General features: G+C 37.3%; 1 protein-coding gene across 1 annotated transcript in view; it reads left to right on the top strand.

The window, feature by feature from the left end:
* The window catches only part of LOC118764620 (probable low affinity copper uptake protein 2), a 28,904-nt gene that overhangs the window by 3,493 nt on the left and 411 nt on the right, over nt 1-25,000 (top strand). Inside the window, exons 2-4 of the mRNA XM_036505553.1 lie at nt 19,846-19,912; nt 21,069-21,171; nt 24,497-25,000. The exon at nt 24,497-25,000 is cut by the window's right edge and continues 411 nt beyond it. Coding sequence (XP_036361446.1) covers nt 19,846-19,912; nt 21,069-21,171; nt 24,497-24,776 — 450 coding nt within the window. The 3' untranslated portion in view covers nt 24,777-25,000. The remainder of the gene's footprint in view (nt 1-19,845; nt 19,913-21,068; nt 21,172-24,496) is intronic.

The raw sequence follows: 25,000 nt of genomic DNA, 5'->3' as shown, positions 1-25,000 counted from the left end.
AGTCGAATATTTGTGTTCGATGCAATCGACTAACTCGCTACCCCCAAAATTACAACCCCTGCGCTAAAATTTGAAACCATAATTGGTAGAATCACCAGAGTGTCGGACAAAATATGTTGTATTTGTTATAGTTCTTAAAGTTTTAAGTTCAAACCCTGCCGCGATTAATTTTTGCCTTTCATCCCACTGGGTCGATAAAGTAAAAGTATATTCAAATAGTGGGCTCGGGGTAATTTGATGTGCCACCCCCATCAAAATTTCCGGCTTGTACCTAATTTAGAAACTACTATTTCTCCATCTTTGACGGAATCGGTAGAACGTCGGACAAAATGCATTGCAGGGCTAGTTCCGGTCCTTTGCGTTTGGAGTTCAATTCCTACTGAAGCCAACTTTTCCATTCAACCATTTCTGATAACTGCTGAATTTGATTCACCATCTTTCATGAAACCATCTGGTAATTGGCAGTCGTGAGATGATTATTATAACCAGCAGTAGTAGTAGTAGTAGTAGTAGTAGTAGTAGTAGTAGTGGTGGTGGTGGTGGTGGTGGTGGTGGTAGTGGTAGTAGTAGTAGTAGTAGTAGTAAGGCGGTGAGCTAGCACAAACGTTAGCACGCCGGGCGAAATGTTTAGCGGTATTTCGTCTGCCGTTACGTTCTGAGTTCAAATTCCGCCGAGGTCGACTTTGCCTTTCATCCTTTCGGGGTCGATTAAATAAGTACCAGTTACGCACTGGGGTCGATATAATCGACTTAATCTGTTTCTCTGCCCTTGTTTGCCCCCTCTATGTTTAGCCCCTTGTGGGTAGTAAAGAAATAGGTATTTCACCCGTCGCTACGTTCTGAGTTCAAATTCCACCGAGATCGGCTTTGCCTTTCATTCTTTAGGGGTCGATAAATTAAGTATTTGTTGAACACTGGGGCCGATGTAATCGACTCGTCCCCACCTCTCCAAAGCCTTGTGGCAACAATTTGAAATAATGATAATTAGTAGAGTAGTATAAAGGCGGCGAGCTGACTTCAAATTTTGCCACAAGGACAGCCATTTTGGAGGGATGTGTTGATTATATGACCCTAGTACGCAACTGTTACTTAATTTACGGACCCGAAGGGATGAAAGGTAAAGTCGACCACGGCGGCATTTGATCTCAGAACACGAAGACAGACGAAATACCGCTAAGCATTTTGCCCGGCGTGCTAACGATTCTGCCAGCTCACCACCTTCATAATAATGACAATAATAATAATAATAATAATAATAACGGTTTCAAATTTTTGCCACAAGGGCAGTTTGGGAGAGATAGGGAAGAATCGATTACATCGACCCCAGTGTTTCACTGGTACTTATTTTATCGACCCCGAAAGGATGAAAGGTAAAGTTGACCTCGACGGAATTTGAACTCAGAACGTGAAGACGGACGAATTGCCGCTAAACCCGGGGTGCTAGCGATTCTGCCAGCTTATCGCCTTTATAATAATAATAATAATAATAATAATAATAATAATAATGGTTTCAAATTTTGCCACAGGGGCAACCATTTTGGGGGTGGGAATATGTCGAGTTCATCGACGCCAGTGTTTCATTGTTATTAATCTATAAAGGCGGCGAGCTGGCAGAAACGTTAACACGCCGGGCGAAATGCGTAGCCATATTTCGTCTGCCGTTACGTTCTGAGTTCAAATTCCGCCGAGGTCGACTTTGCCTTTCATCCCTTCGGGGTCGATTAAATAAGGACCAGTTACGGACTGGGGTCGATGTAATCGACTTAATCCGTTTGTCTGTCCTTGTTTGTCCCCTCTGTGTTTAGCCCCTTGTGGGTAATAAAGAAATAGGTATTTCGTCTGCTGCTACGTTCTAAGTTCAAATTCCGCCGAGGTCGACTTTGCTTTTCATCCTTTCGGGGTCAATAAATTTTGCACCAATGAAATACTGAGATCGATGTGATCAACTTACCCGCTCCCCACAAATTTCAGGCCTTGTGCCTATAGTAGAAAGGATGATGATGATGATTTCTTTTATACTAATATACCAACTACGTATATTACCTAATATATGAATGACCGTGTTTATTTTGACTCATGGATTTTAAGACAACTCTACATACACACATACACACACGTGTATTTATATTGTTATTTATATTTGTATGTGTATATGTATTTATGTATGTAATATATACATATTTCCTTTTGTCTCTGTACTCCTCAACTTTGTTGATTTATCAGTATTTCACGTCCGTCATTTCTTTCTTTCTCTTATCTCTGTATCGCGTGTTATTACAGGCTTTATATTACACCTCTATTTCCGCTTCGTTTTTAGCTAATGTCCACTCTATTACAAAAGCATTTCAGGACCAGTTTTCTAAACAGTGGATGGCTCCTCCCACCACTCACGAAGTCTCTTTAAAAGGTTTATGTGCTCTTTGATGAAAACATTAAAATAAATGTAAGTTTTCGTTCATTTTACTTAGCCGAATGAACAACTGTGTACATATTGTTTTCCCGCTAAACCTGTGCATTGCATTGCTTTGCGACTGTCGTCTGTTATATGTAACACACAGCATGAGAGTATCCAGGCGACTCCTAAGTGCCACCCACCCAATTCAAAGAGCATGCTTTTATTCATTTACTTGGTGAGGTCATAGGGCTGCGGTCATCCTGGACAGTGCCTTGATGATATTTTAATCGGACAAACTGATCCCAGTTTATATTTAAAGTCTAGTGCTTATTCTATTGGTCTGTATTACGCCGAGCCGCCAAATTACATCGACGTAAACAAACGAGTGCCGGTTTCCAAGCACAAAGATGCACAAACACACTCATACATACATACATACATGCATGCATACATACATACATACATACATACATACATACATACATACATACATACATACATACATACATACATACGTACGTACATACATACATACATATATACATACATACATACATACATACAGTTACATATAAATACGTATATTTTTTTTATTCTTTTACTTGTTTCAGTCATTTAACTGTGGCCATGCTGGAGCACCACCTTAAAAGGTGCTAGTCGGAGAAATCTACCCACAGGCTTATTCCTTGTAAGCCTAGTACTTATTCTATCGTTCTCTTTCGCAGAACCACTAAGTTGCGTGGACATAAATACACCAGCACCGGTTGTCAAGCGATGGCGGGAGGGATAAGCACACGCACACACACAAATATATACACATACATAAATATACGACGGGCTTCTTCCAGCTTCCGTCCACCAAATCCACTCACAAGGCTTTGGTCGGCCCGAGACTATAGTAGAAGACATTTGCCCAAGGTGCCACGCAGTGGAACAGAACCCGGAACCATGTGACTGGGAAGTAAGCTTCTTAACACACAACCACGCCTTATATATATATATATGTGTATGTGTGTGTGTGTGTGTGTGTGAGAGAGAGAGAGAGAGAGAGAGAGAGATAGACAGACAGGCAGACAGACAATATTTTTAATCGCTAGAAAATTATTCAAAGAGTGAGGGGGGGGTTCCCTAGCACTCATTAAGTACCATACACGAAGCTCCCGGCATTTGAGTCACTTTTGTAGCTCGCTGTCGATTAGAAATAATTAGAAATAAATATATAAATTCATGCACTGAGTTCATTTATCTCGTCTGTTCCACTAAACACCCCCTCCCTCTCTCTCTCTCTCTCTCTCTCTCTCTCTCTCTCTCTCTCTCTCTCTCTCTCTCTCTCTCTCTCCACACATACACATGTACACAGACTTCTGTACTGTTTCGGCCTACCGACTCCACTCACTAGGCAGGGGTCAGTGTGCTCAAGTTTGGCTCTAGCTTTGTATGTTGATTAAAATTGGTAGCACTAGGGTAAAGAAGGTCGCTATGGAATATTCATGTTTCTAAACTGAGATCGGTTTTGTTTTATACACATACACACTCACACATGTAGGTATGTATGTACTCTGGGGTATTCAATAATCATCCGTCCCCCGCTTTTAATTTTTCAGATCCCCCCTCTCCGCTGGCTTATTAATTTTTCAGATCACACCCTTCACCGGCTTATTAATTTGTAAGATTTCGCACCCCGCGCAACCGCTTTTTTTCCAAACCTTACCTCCTTATCAAATTTTGATAATCTATCTCCGATGGAATTTTATTGTAAGCTATTCATATTGATACAACGGATCTTTTCGGTTTGAACGACAGTTTTTTAAAATAATTTCCACTTAACTAACACTTTTAAACTTCGTATACTGGTAGAATGTGCTTATAAAACATCTTTTTCTCTTGGCTTTATTGAGAAAATTCTATAGCTTGTAAGATATTTGTTGTTGTTTTTTTCTTCAATTTCTGCAATTTCAACCAATCAGTGACGTCTATTGAGGTAAAAAAAACATTCTGTGCCGTATGAATATGGCCCTCGTTTAAGAAACAGATAGGGTTTATTTACATTTGTGAAGAAAAAAGATACCCTTCACCCCACCCCTAACCCTAAAACAGATTGAAATGTAATAGATCGATACTAGGGTCATAATTATGGGTCAATTTCATATGACACCGCTAGAAAAACTGCCGTTCAAACCGAAAAGATCCGATACAACACCTGGAGAATCTAATAATTTTATTTTACGTTAAAAACGTTATATATTTTTTATTCTTTTTGCCCATGTGAGTTACAAATATTGTTATTTGTGGAGTCATATCTGTAGTGAAAAGGAATTAGCTGTCTTTGGCTGCTTTTTCTAAATTTTCGGTATGTGATGAAGCAACTTAATTATATTTATAATTATATATAACCCAATTATATTTATAATTATATATAAGAAAAACTTTCTGTAAAAGTTTCTACCGATAATGGTTCTTTTTTCATACCGAAACTACTTGGGAAAATTTATTAATTATTAAATTAATAATTCTTTGCCCTATATCTGTAAGATATATATATATATATTTAGTGCCGGTTGAGTTCCGCATTTGCGCGGTTGATTCGAAAAATTAGAACCCATAGACACGTGGCTGTTTACTTATAGCTCCGTGTCTATGTGTTCAGTCTTGGCAACCTACTGAAGACGCAGCGCCAGATATAGCAGCAGTTGGTGAGGTGTTGTTGTTCTTGTCCATAAAGTGTAGCGTCAGAGCAGACCTGATCGAGCAGTACCATGAGATATAAGTAGCTGGTTGGGCGACGAGGAGTTGCCTGCTTCCATATTCATCCCCTGAAAGCCAACTCTGAACTCTACATTCGCTTACTGTCAATATTACTTTGGATATTTATAATTTTACTCCGTTCACAAAAAAAATACGTGTGTATGTGTGTGTGTGTTCGTTTCCCAGCTACAAGATACCACTGGGTCTCCTACTATAGCCCCGGGCCGACCAAAGCCTTGTAAGCGGATTTGGTAGGCGGAAACTGAAAGAAGCCTGTCACATACACACACACACACACACACACACACACCACACACACACACACACACACACACACATATATATATATATATATATATATATATATATATATATACATGGTAGGTAGGTATAATAAAAGCTGTGTCCTCATGAAGCACATCTGTATATTCCAGTACTCCAAAATTGTATGTAGACGTTATAATTGTCTGAGGCATTCCTATGAGTTCAAGAATTGTTCTGTCTGAAGAATTTCTAATAGGAGATATCTTACGTTTCTCCAATAAGTGCAGTTTTGTAACTCCTATTAGCAAATGAAACACGTGTAATGGTGAATAAATAATACCCAAAATTGTTTTTCAATTTCCTGCTTTAATATATGCACGTGTGTGAGTTTGTTCTTTGTGTCTGTGTTTGTCCCCCATCACCGCTTAGCTGATGTTAGTGTGTTTACCACGCTTAAATTTTTTAAAAAATACAAGTACTGGTGTAGTGTTGATTCGTTTGACTAAAAGTTCATTGAACAATGAGAATGAGCTTTCAACACCGCATAGTGGATATATAGTTTTTATTTGGGAATTAACAAGACACCCAAAAGTTTGATGTGAAGAGATCTTCACAGTCTTTCAAGCGAGCCACATTAAGGTGTTGGTACACGTCTCTATTTGGGATGAGAAAACATACTTTTATATCCTGCCACAGGATGGTATCGATAAATTATGCTGCGGAGGTTTAATCAGTGCGTTCTCACGACGTACTTCACGAGACTACCAAAACGTTCTCTCTCGACTACTAACGACCTCTACTCTTTATAAGAGTTCATCTAATTCATTCTCCAATCCGCCAGGGGTGTCAATGACTTTCGCCACAACATATATCATGGACTCTTCTCTCATAGACGAAAAATGAGGGTTTTGCTATTTCTTACAAAACGGCCTGCAGAGATAATTTGTTAGTGTTCAACTGTTCGTGCTCTACATTAATTCACTCTCTCCGTCAAATTGATAATGGCCGTGCAGGAGCACGGTGTACCACATGTCAAGTGTCGAAATGGTCACAACGTAACATAAAATTAAGTATTTTGCGTGAGAACAAAAGGCATCACCCTGTCGGGGAACTGTAACCACGATCTCACGCGTCTTCACATACGTACGCATGTATGTATTTTGTGTATTTATCTAGGTTTGTACGTTTAGGTTTCTGTTCATGAAGGGGCATGGTATTGTAGGTTAGGTTGTTGGGCTCATGATCGTAAAGTCACGCGTTCAATTTCCGGTCTTGCATACACATACCTACTTTATTCTCCCTTAACTTCTCACCACAGAACAGCATTACCACCTCGTTTCTAACTCTTCATCCGTTTAACACTCTACCTCTCACTGACTCTTCTTTCTCATTTCTGTTTGTCTCTTTCTTCTGATGAAGGAGTTACGTCCGAAACGTTACGATAGTTTCTATTTTTATTAAAGCTCAATCTGATACTGTATTTATTAAACCCTGTCCTTCATGTCTTATGTTTTATTGTTCATTGTATTTACATCATACATATATAGAGGGATAGACAGACTGTCGAATTAATATGGTCCTTAGGACGTCATATTGAATGCCTTACCGTATTGTATTTGTTCCGGCTCTCTACGCGTTGAATTTTCGAATCCTGAGCCCTGCAACTTACAAAATCGGTGATAGGCTTAGGTAATCATTAAGATGTACACATATATTTCACCCTCAATGTCAGCCACCATAATTCAGTCACGAAGAAATGAATGCGAGAGGTAATATCCATTCAACGTATGTTGACAGACATAAACACAGATTTATGTACAAGTATACCATTGTTGAAAGATTTTATGCATGCGAATAAAAAAATGAGAAGTAAAATATGTATATTAGATAGATAGATAGATAGATAGATAGATAGATAGTTAGATAGATAGATAGATAGATAGATAGATAGATAGATAGATAGATAGATAGATAGATAGATAGATAGATAGATAGATAGATAGATAGATGCATTCAAACGTAGCGAATTAATTCATGCTGATATAATTTTAAAGATTTCCACGCTCTTATAATAAGCAATAAAATTTATGCATCACGGGATTATTTCAGATAAATAAGAAAATGTTCGTTTTTTGTTGGGTTTTTTCCCACACCTGGGTGTTGCTTTGCCACTCCATATTTATTTCATACAAATTTTCGAGGACCTCCTTAGTTAAACCTTACTTTTTATTTTATCATAATGATCCGTTGTAATGTGAGCTTTAGATCGTGTGATTGAAACAGATCTTCACGTCATTCGAGAAAAGTCATCAGTGGTCACATAAATGCAGATATGGCTGTGTGGTTAAGAAGCTCGATTTTCAATCACGTGATTTCGGGTTCGGTCCCATTATGCTGTACCTCGGAGAAGTGCCTTCTGCAATAGCTACGGGCCATAATTCCATGTGAGTGAATTTGGTACACCTAAATGGCATGGAAACCCGTCACGTAAGTGTATGTACATATATCATCTTGGGGTCTGCTGTCAGCGAGCCATTTTTCTCGAGCAGTGGCCCTATCTTGTACCGTACTATAGAAGGCTTTAGGATTTGTTTTTATATTTTTAACAGCCATTGCTTCTTTCTATGTCCTCTCCTTTTCATGGCTGGGTTTGAGTTCATTTTCGATTTCGAGTAATGTTTATTCGAGGTAGGATCCTTTGCTATCCTTTAGTAGTCCATTTAGATGGTTTGAGATTTTCGCTAGTCGTCTCATTAGAATGCTCCTATACCTGAAAAACAGGACAGTGAAAACATACAAGAAACCGAACAAAAACTAATCTTTTTGCTCCCTTTGTAATAGTGAAATGTTTTATATCCTATTATCAAAGAATCCCCTTGTAAACACGTTTATAGAACGCGTTTATCGTTGCGAACATTGGCAGAAACTTACCTTTAGTTCCAATAAGTGATTTCTACCATTCTATAAAATTTGACCTTTTACTGTCTTCTTACATTGCACTTCCACTAAATATATCTACTTCCATTCCTTTAAGCTTTAATCTAATTTACCTATTGCTCCATATATCTCCACTATTAGTTTTCTGCTAATTTCTTTCTTTCTCCTCTTTCTCTTTCTATAAACAACCTTTGACGTTATATCTACTAACGGTTTTTTTTAAATTGATAGCGTTCCCTCCATCATGTCTTAATAATATGTTTCTTTCGTTCCCTGATGAGAAGATTGCATTGTTTTACACCATTTTATATTACCAATGTTGTCTTCGAAGAATATGTCGGATGTAGAATTTGAATAACACATGCCTTTAACTCCATTTATTTATTTATCTGTGTGTGTACATTTATATATATATATATATATATATATATATATATATATATATATATATATATATATATATATAAATTAATCAAATAAAAACATGATGCCAAGGATTCAGCGGTACATATGTTTCGGGCCTTTATTAGACGGATTTATAACAATGCATAATGTGTGTCTATGGCCTTCTTCAGCCGCGCACAATTACTACCCCAAGGACATGTATTACATAAAAAATTCTACGTTGGGGATGCAAATCCTCTCATTCGCGTACGACATAATGCGGCAACAGCATAAAAATGAAGCGTCCATCTCGTCCTTCTCTCAATGTAGAATGAGGAAGTTTGGATGTTGAGGTAATATAAATAAATGAATAAATAAATATATACATATATAAATACAGACAGGCGTGAAGGAACCTGGTAATAAGAGTAAATAGGGATAAAAGTGGAGGGGCGAGAATTCAGGACGAAGGATAAAAAATATAAAAATGTGAAAAATAAGAATATAAGTATAGAAAAATATAAAAATATAGAGTATAAAGATATAAAGAGATATAAAAAAATATAAATGAATATAAAGATATAAAGTTATAAAAAAATATAAAAAATTATCAGAAATATAAAGGATATAAGAATATAAATCCGTCTAATAAAGGCCCGAAACATATGTACCGCTGAATCCTTGGCATCATGTTTTTATTTTGATTAATTTACTCCACCACCTACACCACCAAACGGTATATACAGGTGGTTACAATTATCAAGTACTCACCATGAATTTATATATATATATATATATATATATATATATATATATATATATATTTGTAAAAAATGAAGTTCGAAAATGCTGCTGTATTATACAATTTTTAATTTTTATATATACATTATAACATGTTTCAGTTCCTGAAATGAACCTTATCAAAAAAAGTTATATATAAAAAGAGACAGCTCATGCCGTCAAACACAAGAAATTCATTTATAATACACAACGGAGTCAGACATCTTAGAGTTCATGTATAGTTGATATATAGTTTGAAGTATATGTTCAAAGTGTTCGATGCAGTGGCCCACGGTGGCGATACATATTCAATACAAAAAACAGATCAAAGTGGTGGAAAGCGGTCAATACAGAAGATTGATGTTTCCGAAAGAGCGAGGAATTCATTTTTACCTTAAGCAATTGTGATGACCCATGGTGGAAGTTCGCTGGGTGGTTTAGTGAGTTTTTGTGAAATGCTCGGTTTTATAATGCCTGTTAGGTGGTCAATCTAGCGTAGCGTGACGTCATCAATGTTTTGACCAATCGTTCGTTAGGTGGCTTTAACCAAGTGGAACGGGACGTCATCATTATTTTGACCAATCGCTGCATTATAACTCCCTCTTGTTTGTTTCCTGTCTTGACCAGTCGCTTCGTTAGTCAAGCATAGCGGGACGTCATCCAGATTCTGCCCAATCACGACTTATAGCTACATTAGATCTGCCCCCTGTCTGTACTTGTTAGGTGACTATTCAAGCAGAAAAGGACGTCATCAATATTCTGACTAATGACTGTCCCCTGTTTGTATCCTGTCCATTCTAGCAGAGCTAGACGTCATCAACTTGTTGACCAATCAGAATCGGGTCTGACCCTTAGCTGTATCGTATGTATCAGGGTCAGATTTGCACGAAAGAATTTTTTTCCTTTTTTACTAAGGCATATTTCCGTCAGAGTGAGTGTCTGTTTGTAGTAGCGGCCGTGATGAAATTTGGTTCTCCTTTTCGGAGGACTTATCTTTTGTTTTAGTATTCCTGGCCCAGGGTGTTTAAACTTGGTCTAAATTTTTTTATGAAATATAGTTCTTTATTTTGGCGTTGTGTGAAGGTTGCGTTGTCACTGAATTTATAGAGCGGGTTAGTTGTAATTTCGGATTTACATTTCCAGCACCTACTCGTATACGAGCTAATCCTATTATAAATATATATATAGATATATATATATATATATATATATATATATATATATATAGATAGTACGTTTAAATATTGGCTAAACTGGCAATATGACCATTCCGAAATATAACAATATATATATATATATATATATATATATATTATATATATATATATAATATATATATATATATATATATATATACATACATATATATATATATATATATATATATGCATAAATATATATGTATATATGTGTATATATATGTTTGTATGTGTGTGTGTATTTATGAGTGGCTGTTTGTAAGAAGCTTGCTTACCAACCACATGGTTCCAGGTTCAGTCCCACTGCCAAGTATTTTCTACTGTAGCTTCGGGCCGACCAAAGCCTTGTGAGTGGATTTGGTAGACAGAAACTGATAGAAGCCTGTCGTATATATATAGTGTATGTGTGTGTATGTTTGTGTGTCTGTATTTGTCCCCCAACATCGCTTGACAACCGATGCTGGTGTGTTTTTTACGATCCCGTAACTTAGCGGTTCGGCAAAAGAAAAGGATAGAATAAATACTAGGCTTACAAAGAATGGGGTCGATTGACTCGACTAAAAAGGCGACAGTCGACTAAAAGGCGAAGTCCTGGGGTCGATTGGCTCGACCGACCAGCATGGCGACAGTTAAATGACTGGAACAAATAAAAGAATAGAAAAAAATAAAAGAATATATATATTATTTATATATTATATATATAAATATTATTTATTTATATATATTATTTATTTATATTACAATAATAGTCGTGTGAATAATTACTTATGGAGTGCTTTAAAGCTATAGTTTTATGTTTTAGATTTGACAGGTCAGATTGTGTTGCGGTGAACAAATATGTCTAAACATATGTACATGTATAGCGTGTGAGTTTTTGCATTTCCTCCCGTCTGACACGATGAAAATAAGTAAAATACATTTCTGATGCGTGTCAATCAACTACACCTGCAAAATAATATTGTTCCTTATTCAAAACGAAAGTCTAGAAAGATATTTTATAAATATGCATCCTGTCAATTATACATTTTCATGTCATTTAACACTTTTTTAATGTCTCTCACTTTCGTAATCTATTCTAGTTTAATCCTAAGCAATTTTTTTGTATTGACGCCCGTTTCGCTTCACATGACTTTTCAATTATAAAGTCATTTATATATTTAGTAAAAATTAGAAATTTAAAAGCTTCTGAATTTCCTGAACGTTGTGTGGGTGTTCCTACTTCAATTAGAGAACTCCCGGTTTCTAAGAAATACATTTGTTATGATTGATTTTCCAGTTAAATACAAATATAGACTATAACTAAAAACTGGGGAATATATATTTAACAACTATAAAAGAAACTACTGAAAGTGAAGCTTTAACGATTTAACTATTGTTTGTAACTAGGACAGTTTGACAATGAGCGAAATGCGTGTGAAAAGTATTTCTAACTTTTATGATTGATATTCTAGGTAAATGCACATATACACTACATGTTTATAGTCAAGCTTTAATACTTTAACTATTGTTTGTGACTAAGACAATTTGACATTGAGCGTGTCAAAATTGCCGTTCCTTTAATTTTTTAATGTTTACCGAAAATTACTCAGGAGTGGCTGTGTGGTAAGTAGCTTGTTTACCAACCACATGGTTCCGAGTTCAGTCCCACTGCGTGGCACCTTGGGCAAGTGTCTTCTACTATAGCCTCGGGCCGATCAAAGCCTTGTGAGTGGATTTGGTAGACGGAAACTGAAAAGAAAACTGTCGTATAATATATATATATATATATATATATATATATATATATATATATATATGCGTGTGTGTTTGTGTGTCTGTGTTTGTCCCCCTAGCATTGCTTGACAACCGATGCTGGTGTGTTTATGTCCCCGTTACTTAGCGGTTCGGCAAAAGAGACCGATAGAATAAGTACTGGGCTTACAAAAGAATAAGTCCCGGGGTCGAGTTGCTCGATTAAAGGCGGTGCTCCAGCATGGCCGCAGTTAAATGACTGAAACAAGTAAAAGAGTAAAAGAGTAAAAGAGTACCAAAAGAATGCATATATTTTGATATATGGTTTGATGGTTTAAAAGATTTACACAATTTCACATAATGAATTACATTTGAAAATTTTAATCTATAACATAAGCAAATCTGTTTATTAATAACACTCGCTAACAATAGTTTTGTAGTATTGTTTCCAACTATTGGTGTTACCTAATTTGAGTATACTGAATTCAAATATGAAGTTAGTTTTTTTTTTCTCTGTAAGTTCTAGAGAATTTGAAATTAAGGGTTATTTTATATCTCCCAAATTTCGAATATTTCCCGAGATAAAATGTAATACATCTGATAATTTTCTAGTTATTCTGTCCTCAAACTGGTGGAAATATCTATGCATTGAGACTAACTTTATTCATATATACGAGTTAGTACACCACAATAAGAATTAGGCTATAAAAATATTTCTCTTTCCGTTGCCGAGTAATGTTATAATGTGCCAATTTTTTTCGTCACCTGCTTTTCAGTTGAATAAATACATTATATAGAAATGATAGACGTACATGATTGAGGAATTGATTAGGATAAAACACAAATAGATCTTATTCAGGCAAGAATTTGCTCCTACAACTTCTGTGTTTTAGACATTCTCTGGGAAATCTCGTTTAATGCTCCAGCATCAGTCTGCCATCATGTTTTTGTCCCATCGGCTCTTAGAACGTTCTTCCATGGTCTTGAAATCATGGTGAAAGCGTTCTCCTTGTTTATCACTTAAATCTCCAAGCTTTGGAGGTGACTGTGGAGGAAATAGAGTTTAACGCTCATGTTACACCCAAGGTCATGGAAAGCCGACAGCATATTATTTTCAAGAATTTCATAATCATTTACTTTTCTGTTTCCAAGAAAAAATTTTATGACTACTATGAATGACAGCCATACTGCTCTTTCCTTGTTATTCATCTTTTCGACAAATTCCTTATCCCCTTATTAAAGTTGCGGAGGTGTACTTGCATAGCAAGTGACCTGATCTGAGATCGTGTGCTGGAACAAAAAAATTGCAGCGTGGAAGGAAGCAAGGACGCCCGAAGCAGACATCGAAGCAGAACATTTTGGACGAGCTCTGTCGAACCACTTCAGATGGAGGATCTGCTGGAGACATTTGTTGATGAAGGTCTGAATCTTCTTGTAGTTGCTGCAGGTGGCTCTCCATGTTTCAGAGCCATACAAGAGAACATATTTTACGTTTGCACTAAATAAGCAGAGTTTAGTTCGAGTTAAGATGGCAGTGGACTTCCATACCGGCCGAAGAATAGCGAAGGCTTCCGTGATGTCCTCGTCTGATCCACCTGATTTGCTGATCTTGCTGCTAAGATAGACAAACTCACTAACGTCCTCCACAGGTGCCCCCTCGATTGTGATTAGCTCTTCCTGCTTGTTGTTGATACGTCTATGGAGAATTAATCCTATACTGATTAACAACATTAGATGCACCACTCCAAATATGTTACAATACAAGCTTGTCTTCGCAGTAGTAAACATATACAACAAATTTTTGTCGGTCGAAAATTAATTCAGTAATTGGTTGTTGATTGTCGAGCTCAAGTTAAAGCCAATAACTTGAATTATATGACAAGTGTACAAGGTCATAAGGACGTAAGAGTTAAAAGTAATTAAGTCTCGCTTCTCACATAATTAATGTTTCCAAAGCAACTGTGAATAGGTTAGAGCAGTGATTCCTCACGTGAGGCCAATATGCCCCACCGGTGAGACCTGGGAAAACTGTGGAAGGACGTGGGATCCAAATTTTTTTCGCGCTTTTTTTTATATGGCTGGACATAGAAGTTTTTAATTTATTTTTTTACTTGTTTCAGTCATTAGACTACGGCCATGCTGGGGCACCGGCTTGAATTATTAGTCGAATGAATGAATCGACCCTAGTACTTCTTTTTTAAAGCCTGGTACTTATTCTATTGATTCTCTTTTGCCGAACCGCCAAGTTACGGGGATCAAGCGCACCAACATTGGTTGTCAAGCGGTGTTGAGGGGACAAACAAAGACACACACGCACACACACACACACACATATATATATATATATATACATATACATATATATATATATATTATCGATATTTAAATATCGATGTTATCCTTATTTATAAATTTATATAATTCGTCACTATATTCACTGCGATGTTTATTTTGACCATATCGTGCTTATGAGGTGTTTGGCGGGCAATTTAACTGGCCTTGTATATACGTGCATATATATGTATGGACGTTCGTATATGTAAGTATAACGTTTGTTCTGCATATATATATATATCTGTATTTATGTACTTTGATATATTCAACCGATGACGGCAAAGCTTATTTAAAGCGAAGCTAGAAATCCTGGATCTTGAATTATTCAATATTTTTTGCTAGTCCCTTTTGTCCCTCTGTCTTATCTTATGGTACGATATGAACATTTAACGTGGTATTTAGAGTCAGGGTTTTGACTGCTATTTCGGCATGGTGGTGTCTCTCAGACACCCTTATTTTTAGTTGTAAAAAAGTATCACCTTTGGCCACTTGATAATATCGATATTTAAATATCGATATTGTCCTTATTATAAATTTAAATATATATATATATAATATATATATATATATATATATATATATATAATATATATATAATATATATATATATATATACGACGGGCTTCTTTCAGTTTCCGTCAACCAAATCTGCTTACAAGGCTTTGGTTGGCCTGGACCATAGTTGAAAACACTTGCCCAAGGTGCCGCGCATTGGGACTAAACCTGGAACCGTGAAATTTGGAAGCAAGCTTCTTAATTGAGAAAATCTTTTTTTATTATTATCATTATTATTATTATTATTATTATTATTATTATTATTATTATTATTATTATTATTATTATTATTATTAGTCAATCATGTAACTTTTTTGTACTCAGTAATATTTGAGAAGAATAACCACAATTTCCCCAAATTCATTTCACTGATTCGAAAACGGCCATATTAAATTACATAATAGGAATAATAAAAGATGTGTACAACCAGAGCAAACAATTATGTTAATAGGTGTGTATGTTGTGATGTCTTGTTAAGAATTCTATCAAGGAATTATGGTTTTCCTACCTTTCTGTGCGTGCGATGTTTTCTTTTGAGTGTCTTCAGCTCTGTGTGTGTGTGTGTGTGTGTGCGTGTGTGCGTGTGCAGACATATATATATGAGACCAAAGTGTACGTGCGTCGCTATATATATATATATGAAAATACCAAATGGGACAAGAACGCAAAACATCCGGACAGCTAGGTGATACAAAAAGTGACAACAAAACATCCAGGTAGACGATACAAAGAAAACAAGGACGGGTCACTGGAAGTTTTCTTTCTTCAGTCAAGCACCAGATTATCCTCGCAATTTCGGCTGATTATTCTTGAGATTGCTCTAATCTGGCCAGCCCCAAGGAAAAACTAAGCTAAGAGCATTAGATTCCTTAGAAGAAAGCTGCGAATGTATATAAAAACAAGGACGGAAAAAATGGACAATGTTACACAAATATAAATACAATAAAAATAATAACAGGACATAACTACAGGTGTATATTTGGAGAAAAGATAAAATTGATGGGAAAGTATTTTCCAAATCAATAATATGCTTAAATTTCTATAAGTATCCGTTCTTATTTATTGATTGGTATTGGTTGGTTCTATATTCAATTGTGATTTATATTTGTTAATAAATTGCTTTTCTTTTAGTCTTTGTTGTTGGTTGAAAAGATCTGAGCACCTGTAGAAGGGTAAGATTTTGAAATTGGATAAGTCCATTCCTGCACAGGTTGCAATGTAACTGCTTAAAGGAATTTCCTTCGTGTTTTTGTCTCGGATCTGTTGGCGATTAGTTGCCTTTCTGTCGCGTAACGATCCGCTCGTCTCACCTCTGTAATTATGTCGGCAACCAGTGCATATGATTACGTAGATCAGGTTTTCTGTGTTGCAGGTGAAACTGGATTTAACTTTGAAGGTTTGGCCGTCTTTGAATCTAAATTCTGGTCCTTCAGCTATGTAACGGCAAGTGCCACACATTGTTCTCTCGCATTTTTTTGACAGTTGTGTTGGGGATTTCTTTTTGTGTTTTTGCTCTAGTGAGAATGAGTTTTATTGTTTCGGGCTGCCTTTTGCTCTCAATGATTTGTTATTTTTCTAAGGTTTTTCTCATTTTTCCACCTGCATATGAAATGGAGAGGTTTTTGTGGATGTGGTCAAATATATTGGTGTTTCTGGGATGGAAGGTTGACACAAATGATATTGGGGGATTTGCTACAACTCAGCAACAGAGGTAAAATTCTCTCTCTAAAAGAGCTTGCTACATGCAATCAAGCAATATGCACGGCATCCACTGAAACGCATCTAGCCCCTGATGTAACAGATGCGGAAGTGCACATGCCAGGGTTTGCTGTATTTCGTTCATACAGAAGAGAAAGAAGGCACGGTGGAGTTGCTATGTACATCCGTGAAGACGTCACACCTCTTGTATTATTGTCAGATTCAAACTCAGTTTGTGACACCTTAATAATATATATAAAGCAAACTGATATAGCTATATGCACGATATATCGTCTGCCGAATACCACAAAATATGATGGAAAATTTGAGGATAGCTTCAAACACATCGAAGAGGTATTAACAAACCTAGATCAGAACATCAACATACTCTTCCTGGGTGATTTCAACTTCCCACATGTCAAATGACCAGAAGGCCACATCCTCTCTGGGATGTCACTGCATGAGCAAAAGTATGTAGAGTCATTATTTGAACTTACTAATAAGCTGTTCATGGAGCAAGTGATACTCAGGCCAACGAGGGGGAACAACATATTGGACCTATGCTTCACAAATAATGTGAACCTCATCCATAATGTGAAGGTGACCTCAACGTCACTCTCATACCACAGCATTGTTGAACTATGTATGGTTCTGTGCAAACTGTTGGCATCTACCCTATCAGGAGGACTTGAGCCTTATCCAACCTGAATTTCCATAAGGTGAGATGGGAATCGATCTGCAAAGAGATCCACAAACAAAACTGGTCCAACATTATGTGTATGCGAGACATTTATCTGAAACTCAGCCACTTTATGTCAGCAGTGCAAGCTATATGCACTAAATATATTCCCAGGGACAGAAAAATCCTCATGAGACATAGGTCAAAGATCTCAAAGCAGCTGAATAGACAACTGACGGCTAGAGAGAAGTCTGTTTTAACACGAACGCTCCTAGTAATTGAAAGCAAGTAATTGAAACAGACAGAGAAGGGCTGCGGAAAGCATAAAAACAAATCCCAAAGTTTTCTATAAATTCGCAAAGTTAACAGCTACAATACAATATAAAATAGGACCATTGTTCGAAGGAAAATTCAGCTAATACACACACACTCACACACACACACGCACATACGCACGCACACACGCACACCAATGCACACACCCAAAACTCACAACCCCACGGATACACGCATATACATCCATATACGCTTACACACACACACATACAAACGCACACATACACGCACACACAACTACACGCACATACATACACACATACACACAAATGAACCCACACATACATCCCATACACACGGCACACAATTATACATACATATATATACACACACACGCACACATACACTAAGTTAAGCACAGTAACTCGCCACACACCCAAACCCTACGCATACACACACTACTAACAAAACACACACACGATACATATACATACACGCACACACACACACATACTTCTTTGTTCTGACTTGTGGCTGGGACACACAAAAACACCACTCCTTATTCTTACAAACTGGCCAGCCACTAGCCTGTTGTTTGCAGCCAGAACCATACACACATACACACACACTCACACACACACACACACACACACGTGTCATCATTGCACACATACACACACACGCAGACCTCCGCGCACACACACATCCACATACATTCCCCCTCCCACACTGTCTTTGAGAACTCTTCTGTCTTTGAAAACAACCTTCTTCACCCTTTCGACTTCCGGTCTTTCAAAATGTGACCCCGTGTGTACCGTTGGCGATTTTTTTCCTCTGTCTTCCCTTCTCTGGATCTTTCCTTCTCCTATGTTTCCGACGAAGAGCTCCGCTCGAAACGTTAAACCCTCCGTCTTCCCTTCTTTCCTGAGCGTCCAATAATACTATATTTGTTCCACGTCCTCGCGTTGTTGTGTTTTTTTGTGTTTTCTTGTTTGGATTAACTATATGTATATATATTTTTTCTGGTTAATTCCGTAATGGAATCGGCGGCTTATATTTATTTGCTGCCGATGAATTTGGCGCGAGTGCGATGATTTGAAAATTTTAGGTCAGATATTGCCGAGGCAGAGACGGAAATGCCTCGTGAAAATATCTGTTCCGACTTGGCTATTTCTTACTGATGATTCTAAGGGCCTATGGAAGATTGGCTTGATTTAATTTAATCAGGTTAGTTTACCATTAAACAGTAGATGAAACGGTGCATCGTATAAGAAATTACAGGGTAAATGTTTTTTTAATTTTCTCCTGGTTTACGGAATTGATGTTATTTTGCGGTTGAAGCTTTTGGCTGTTATTTCTAGTGGGTGAATGGCCTATTATGGCCGTTCCTTGATTGTGATGATATATATATATATATATATATATAAACATATATATATATATAAACATATATATATATACACACACACAAATATATATACCTGTATAGACTGTACAGGGTTAGGAGTGATAACAGTGAATATTTCACAATGTATTTTGCCGTCAAAATAATTTCACATCTATCTTCTGAAAATACGCTGTCTTTTAATATAATAATGAAAACCAAGCCTGTCTTTTCAAATATTGCTTTTAAAATAACGTCATCCTATTTTAGAACTTCCCAGAAACCCCTCCGAGTCGGGTTTCGGTGAAAATACATTTTTATGTGACGTCGTATTGAAGCTTATTACAATAAATGCCAGTATTATATTCATACGTGGGTGAACTGACATGCAATACATTGCCGTTTGGTTTACAGAATAAAATGTTTTTTTTTTTGTTTTTAGTTTTGTTTTTTATTTATTTTTTTTTTCTGCCTTCATTTTTAGGTTACGTTCTCACTTTCCACATCCGGAAATTTTCTGTTCTATGGGTGGCACATTGATACAATTTTGGGTAAGCTTGAAAATCATTACACCTTTCCTCTTTTTTCTTTTTTTTTCTTTTTTTTTTTGTTCAGTGGCATGTTGGCAGAATCATTACCGCGTCGGGAAAATGTTTAGTGGTATTTGGTCTGCCTTTACTCTCTGAGATCAATTTCCGCCGAGGTCGACTTAGCTTTTCATCCTTTCAATGTTCATAAAATAAGTGCCAGTTGAACACTATGGTCAATGTAATCGACTTGCCCCTCCCCCGAACTTGCTGGCCTTGTGCCAATATTCGAAACCATTATTATTAAGGCGGCGAGCTGGCAGAACCGTTAGCATCCCGGGCGAAATGCTTAGCAGTATTTCGTCTGCCGTTACGTTCTGAGTTCAAATTCTGCCAAGGTCGACTTTGCCTTTCATCCTTTCAGGGTTGATAAATTAAGTACCAGTTACGCACTGGGGTCGATGTAATCGACTTAATACCTTTGTCTGTCCTTGTTTGTCTCCTCTATGTTTAACCCCTTGTGGGCAATAAAGAAATAAGAATCGTTAGCATACTGGGCAAAAGGCTTAGCGACATTTCGTCTCACTTTACGTTCCAAGTTCAAATTCCGCCGAGAATAACTTTGCCCTTCATCCTTTCGGAGTCGATGTAATCGACTGCCCCTTCCTCATATTTTGGCCTTGTGCCTATAGTAGAAAGGATTATTAGTATTTTGAGCGATCGTTACGATGTCGGACAAAATGCTTAGCTGTGACTCTCCCGGCTCTTCACTTTCTGGGTTCAAATTCCGCACAAGTCGACTTTTCTTTTCATCTTTTCGAAATCAATACAATAGAAACAAATAGAGCAGTGGAGTCGATGTAAGCGACTAACACCCTCCCCCAAAATGTCAAGATTTGTACCTTTAATAGAAACGATATTATTATAATATATGGTGAGCGATAATTAGGTGGCGAGCTAGCTGAATCGTTAGCGTGCCAGACATACTGCTTCTCGATATTTGATCTCTCGCTTTATGTTCTGAATTCAAATTCCGTCGCGGTCCACTTTGCTTTTCATCCTTTCGGGGTCGATAAAATAAAAACCAGCTGGGCATTGGGTTCAATGTAATCGTCTCACTCACTTCCATGGAATTGCTGGCCTTGTACCAAAAGTTGAAACGAATAATTTATTCCAACAGGTTTAATACTGGCGTTAATAACGACAACTTTAGCTGCATTGCTTTCGGAAGGATTGAAGTACGTGCGTTACTTATCGAAAAAACAACGTGGACAAAGAAAAGGGTAAGGAAAATTTTATTTTATTCATTTATTTAAGCGCAGAGGGCGGCGAGCTGGCAGAAACGTTAGCACGCCGGGCGAAATGCTCAGCGGTATTTCGTCTGCCGCTACGTTCAAATTCCGCCGAGGTCGACTTTGCCTTTCATCCTTTCGGGGTCGATTAAATAAGTACCAGTTACGCACTAGGGCCGATATAATCGACTTAATCTGTTTGTCTGTCCTTGTTTGTCCTCTCTGTGTTTGGCCCCTTCTGGGTAGTAAAGAAATAGGTATTTCGTATGTCGCTACGTTCTGAGTTCAAATTCCGCCAAGGTCGACTTTGCCTTTCATCCTTTCGGGGTCGATTAAATAAGTACCAGTTACGCACTGGGGTCGATATAATTGACTTAATCCGTTTGTCTGTCCTTGTTTGTCCCCTCTGTGTGTAGCCCCTTGTGGGCAATAAAGAAATAGGTATTTCGTCCGAATTCACGTTCTGAGTTCAAATTCCACCGAGGTCGACTTTGCTTTGCATCATTTCGGGATCTATAAATTATGTACTAGTGAAATACTGAAATCGATGCAATCGACCGGTCCCCTCTCTAAAATTTTCAGGCTTTGCGGCTTTGGTGGAAAGAGTAAGTGCAGACGTGGTTGTGTGGTTAAGAAACTCGCTTTGCAGCCACATGGTTCCGGGTTCTGTCCCACTGTGAGCTACCTTGAGCAAATGTCTTCTACTGCAGTCCCAATACCTTTTTATTTATATCTATTTTTTTTCTTTGAAGCCCGGTACTAATTCCAGCGGTTCCCTTTTGCCGAACCGCTAAAATAACGAGGACGTAAACACACCGACATAGATGATGGGAATACAGACACAAAATCACACACACACACATAAATATATATCATAGAAACATATTACAAAAAGAATATATATATATATAAATGACGGTGCCCCAGCATGGCCACAGCTCGGGAGCTGAAACTAGATAAAATAAATAAAATACGACGGGCTTCTTCCAGTATCCGTCAACTAAATCCGCTCACAAGGCTTTGATCGGTCCGAGGCCATCTAGTAGACACTTGGCCATGGTACCGTGCTGAACTTGTAACCATGGTGTGTGTGTGTATGTGTGTGTGTGTGCGGGCGCGTGTGTTTGCCTCCCTCTACTGCTGCTCGACAACCACTGTTAGTTTGTTTACTTCCCTATAACTTAGCGGTTCGGCAAAAGAGACAATAGGATATATATCAGACTTTAAAAGAAAGCTAGTACTGAAGTCCATTTGTTCGACTAAACTCTTTCAGGCTGTAAATCCCTGGATTAAAACAAGTTAAAAGCAACAAGGCTGATGAAGGAAGTTTATTTTCAGACCAAGTAATTGATCTGAATGCTCATAACAAGTTGGACTCCACTAAAGATACCCGAAGACTAGCTAGTTGTGTGTTAAACAGAGTGACGCATTAAGTCTATCAATTCAGATGTTGTTTCTCCAATAGGCTTCACAAAACTTTAGTGGATTTGAATCTATGATAGCAAATACTTTTTATCAAGGTTCAGTGCAGTGCAATTGTCTTGTAATAGCAGTCCAGTGCTCTGTTAAGTTGAATATCTGTGAAAATCATTTATTTATCAGACGTCGTGTTTGCTTGTTTAAATCTGATGGTTGTCTAGCGTTCCGGTTGGTTAATTCATTTATGACGTCATTTGTTTTGCTGTCAGGGTCAGCCGAATACTGTCATATGTTTTGTTTGCTTTTATTGCTGAGAATCCGGTTTTAACCTAAAAGCAAAATCTAGCTGATCAATACGAGCAAATGGCTCGTTGGGATTACAATCGTGAAGTAGCTAATTTGATTCGCGGATCGAGCTGTATAGTGTTATTGAGCAAGACGCTTTAATTCACGTTGTTCCAGTTCACTCATCAGTAGAAATGAGTTGTGATGTCACCGATGCCAAGCTGTATCGGCCTTTGCCTTCCCCTTGGAAAACATCGGTGGCGTGGAGAGGGAAGAGTGGTATACATGGGTGACTGCTGGTCTTCCGTAAATTGCTGGTCTTGACTTGTGTCTCGGAGGGGAATTCTCTAGATGCAATCCCATGTTCACTTGTGACCGAAGGAGGTTCTTTACCCACCTCTACTTTTATAGGCGCCCTGGCAAATCAGTGTTCTGGACCCTATAGTTTTCACTTACTGGTGGCAGGTCACAACATACATAAATCTGAATTAGGCCCCGAGACCTGTGAGAGCCCTATGCAATTGCTCATTGTGCTTTAAGACAGCACTAGGGTAACATCAGCAAATAGTGTTGAAAAAGAATAATTGCACAATAGTTTGAAGTTAGGGTTTCGAATCGCAGGGGAATCCCGTTAACTCAACTTTTGTTTTACCTTCATAATTTTTGTTATTTCTACTTAATTAGCTGAGTAGAATTTTTTTCTTGTTTCAGTCATTTGACTGCGGTCATGCTGGAGCACAGCCATAAATTTCTTTTTAAATTCTAGTTTGTTATAAAGTATTTAGATTTAGTTTATATTTCTTAATAGATATAATTATTTCATTTAATCGGAATTGTTTGTCATTTGACTGCGGCCATACTGGAGCACCCACTTAAGCAGTTTTTTTTTAAATTCTAGTTTGTTATAAAGTATTTAATTTTGGTCTATATTTCTTAAATATATTTTCCTCGTGTAATCGAACTTGTACTGGAGTCTTCCCGATGCATTGATATAAAGGAAAAATTGCTATATGGGATGTTTATTTGTTGCGCGAAAATCAAAAAGATTACAAATGGATAATTTTTCTAGTCCTGGTGATCATTAACTGTTTCTTTTGTGCTTTTTTTGTATTCTTCTTTTCAGTTTACTTGTTGTGCCTTGCAGAGGTGTCGCTATAAGGAAGGAAGGAAGGAAGGAAGGAAGGAAGGAAGGAGAGAAGGAAAGAAAGAGAGGGAAAGAGGGAAAGAAAGAGAGAGAGGGAAAGAGGGAAAGAAAGAGAGAGAGTGAAAGAAAGAGAAAGAGAGAAAGAAAGAAAAAGAGAGAGAGAGTGAGAAAGAAAGAGAGAAAGCGAGAGAGAAAGAAAGAGATAGAGAAAGAAAGAAAGAGAGAGAGAAAAGAGAGAGAGAGAGAGAGAGAAAGGAAGAAAAGAGGGAGAGAGTCAGTAAAGAAGGAAGAGATAGATAGATAGATAGATAGATAGATAGATAGATAGATAGATAGATAGATAGATAGATAGATAGATAGATAGATAGATAGATAGATAGATAGATGTTTGGTTGGTTTCAGATAGAAAGATGAATTGTAGTTATTACAAGCGATAATTTTGAATTATTTTTATTTTCTATTCCACAGCAAACCTTCAGCAAAAGTGTTCCTACAGAATATGAAAACCCGTTTATGGCAAAGTTGTCTACATATGCTACAGACAGGAACCGGATTGTTTCTAATGTTATGTTCTATGTCTTATAATACCTGGATTTTCATCAGCATCATTGTTGGCTCATCTTTAGGATACTTCTTCTTACACCCAATCATACGAATCCATGCTGATAAAAAAATAGAACGAACAAAGCCATCGGCTGTGGAGATTGCTCTGATTAAAAATCCGTCAACACGGAGCGTCAAGCAATGAACATCTTTTAATGTGCTTACGTCTCAATGCTTACGTTTTTCTCATAAACAAAATAATAATTCTTTGTACAATAGGCACTAGGCCTGAAATTTTCTGATGGAAGTGGGACAGGGTGGTTTGTCGATTTTTCACTTATTTTATCGACCTCGCAAGTTTGAAAGACGAAGTTGACATCGGCGAAATTTGAACTCAGAACGTAAAGCTGTTGTTCAAATTCCTCCAAG

Source organism: Octopus sinensis, linkage group LG8 (genome assembly GCF_006345805.1).
Source record: "Octopus sinensis linkage group LG8, ASM634580v1, whole genome shotgun sequence".
Taxonomy (NCBI): Eukaryota; Metazoa; Mollusca; class Cephalopoda; order Octopoda; family Octopodidae; genus Octopus; species Octopus sinensis.
Note: the sequence above shows the minus strand (reverse complement) of the source record. Positions and strands in the feature narration are given on the sequence as shown.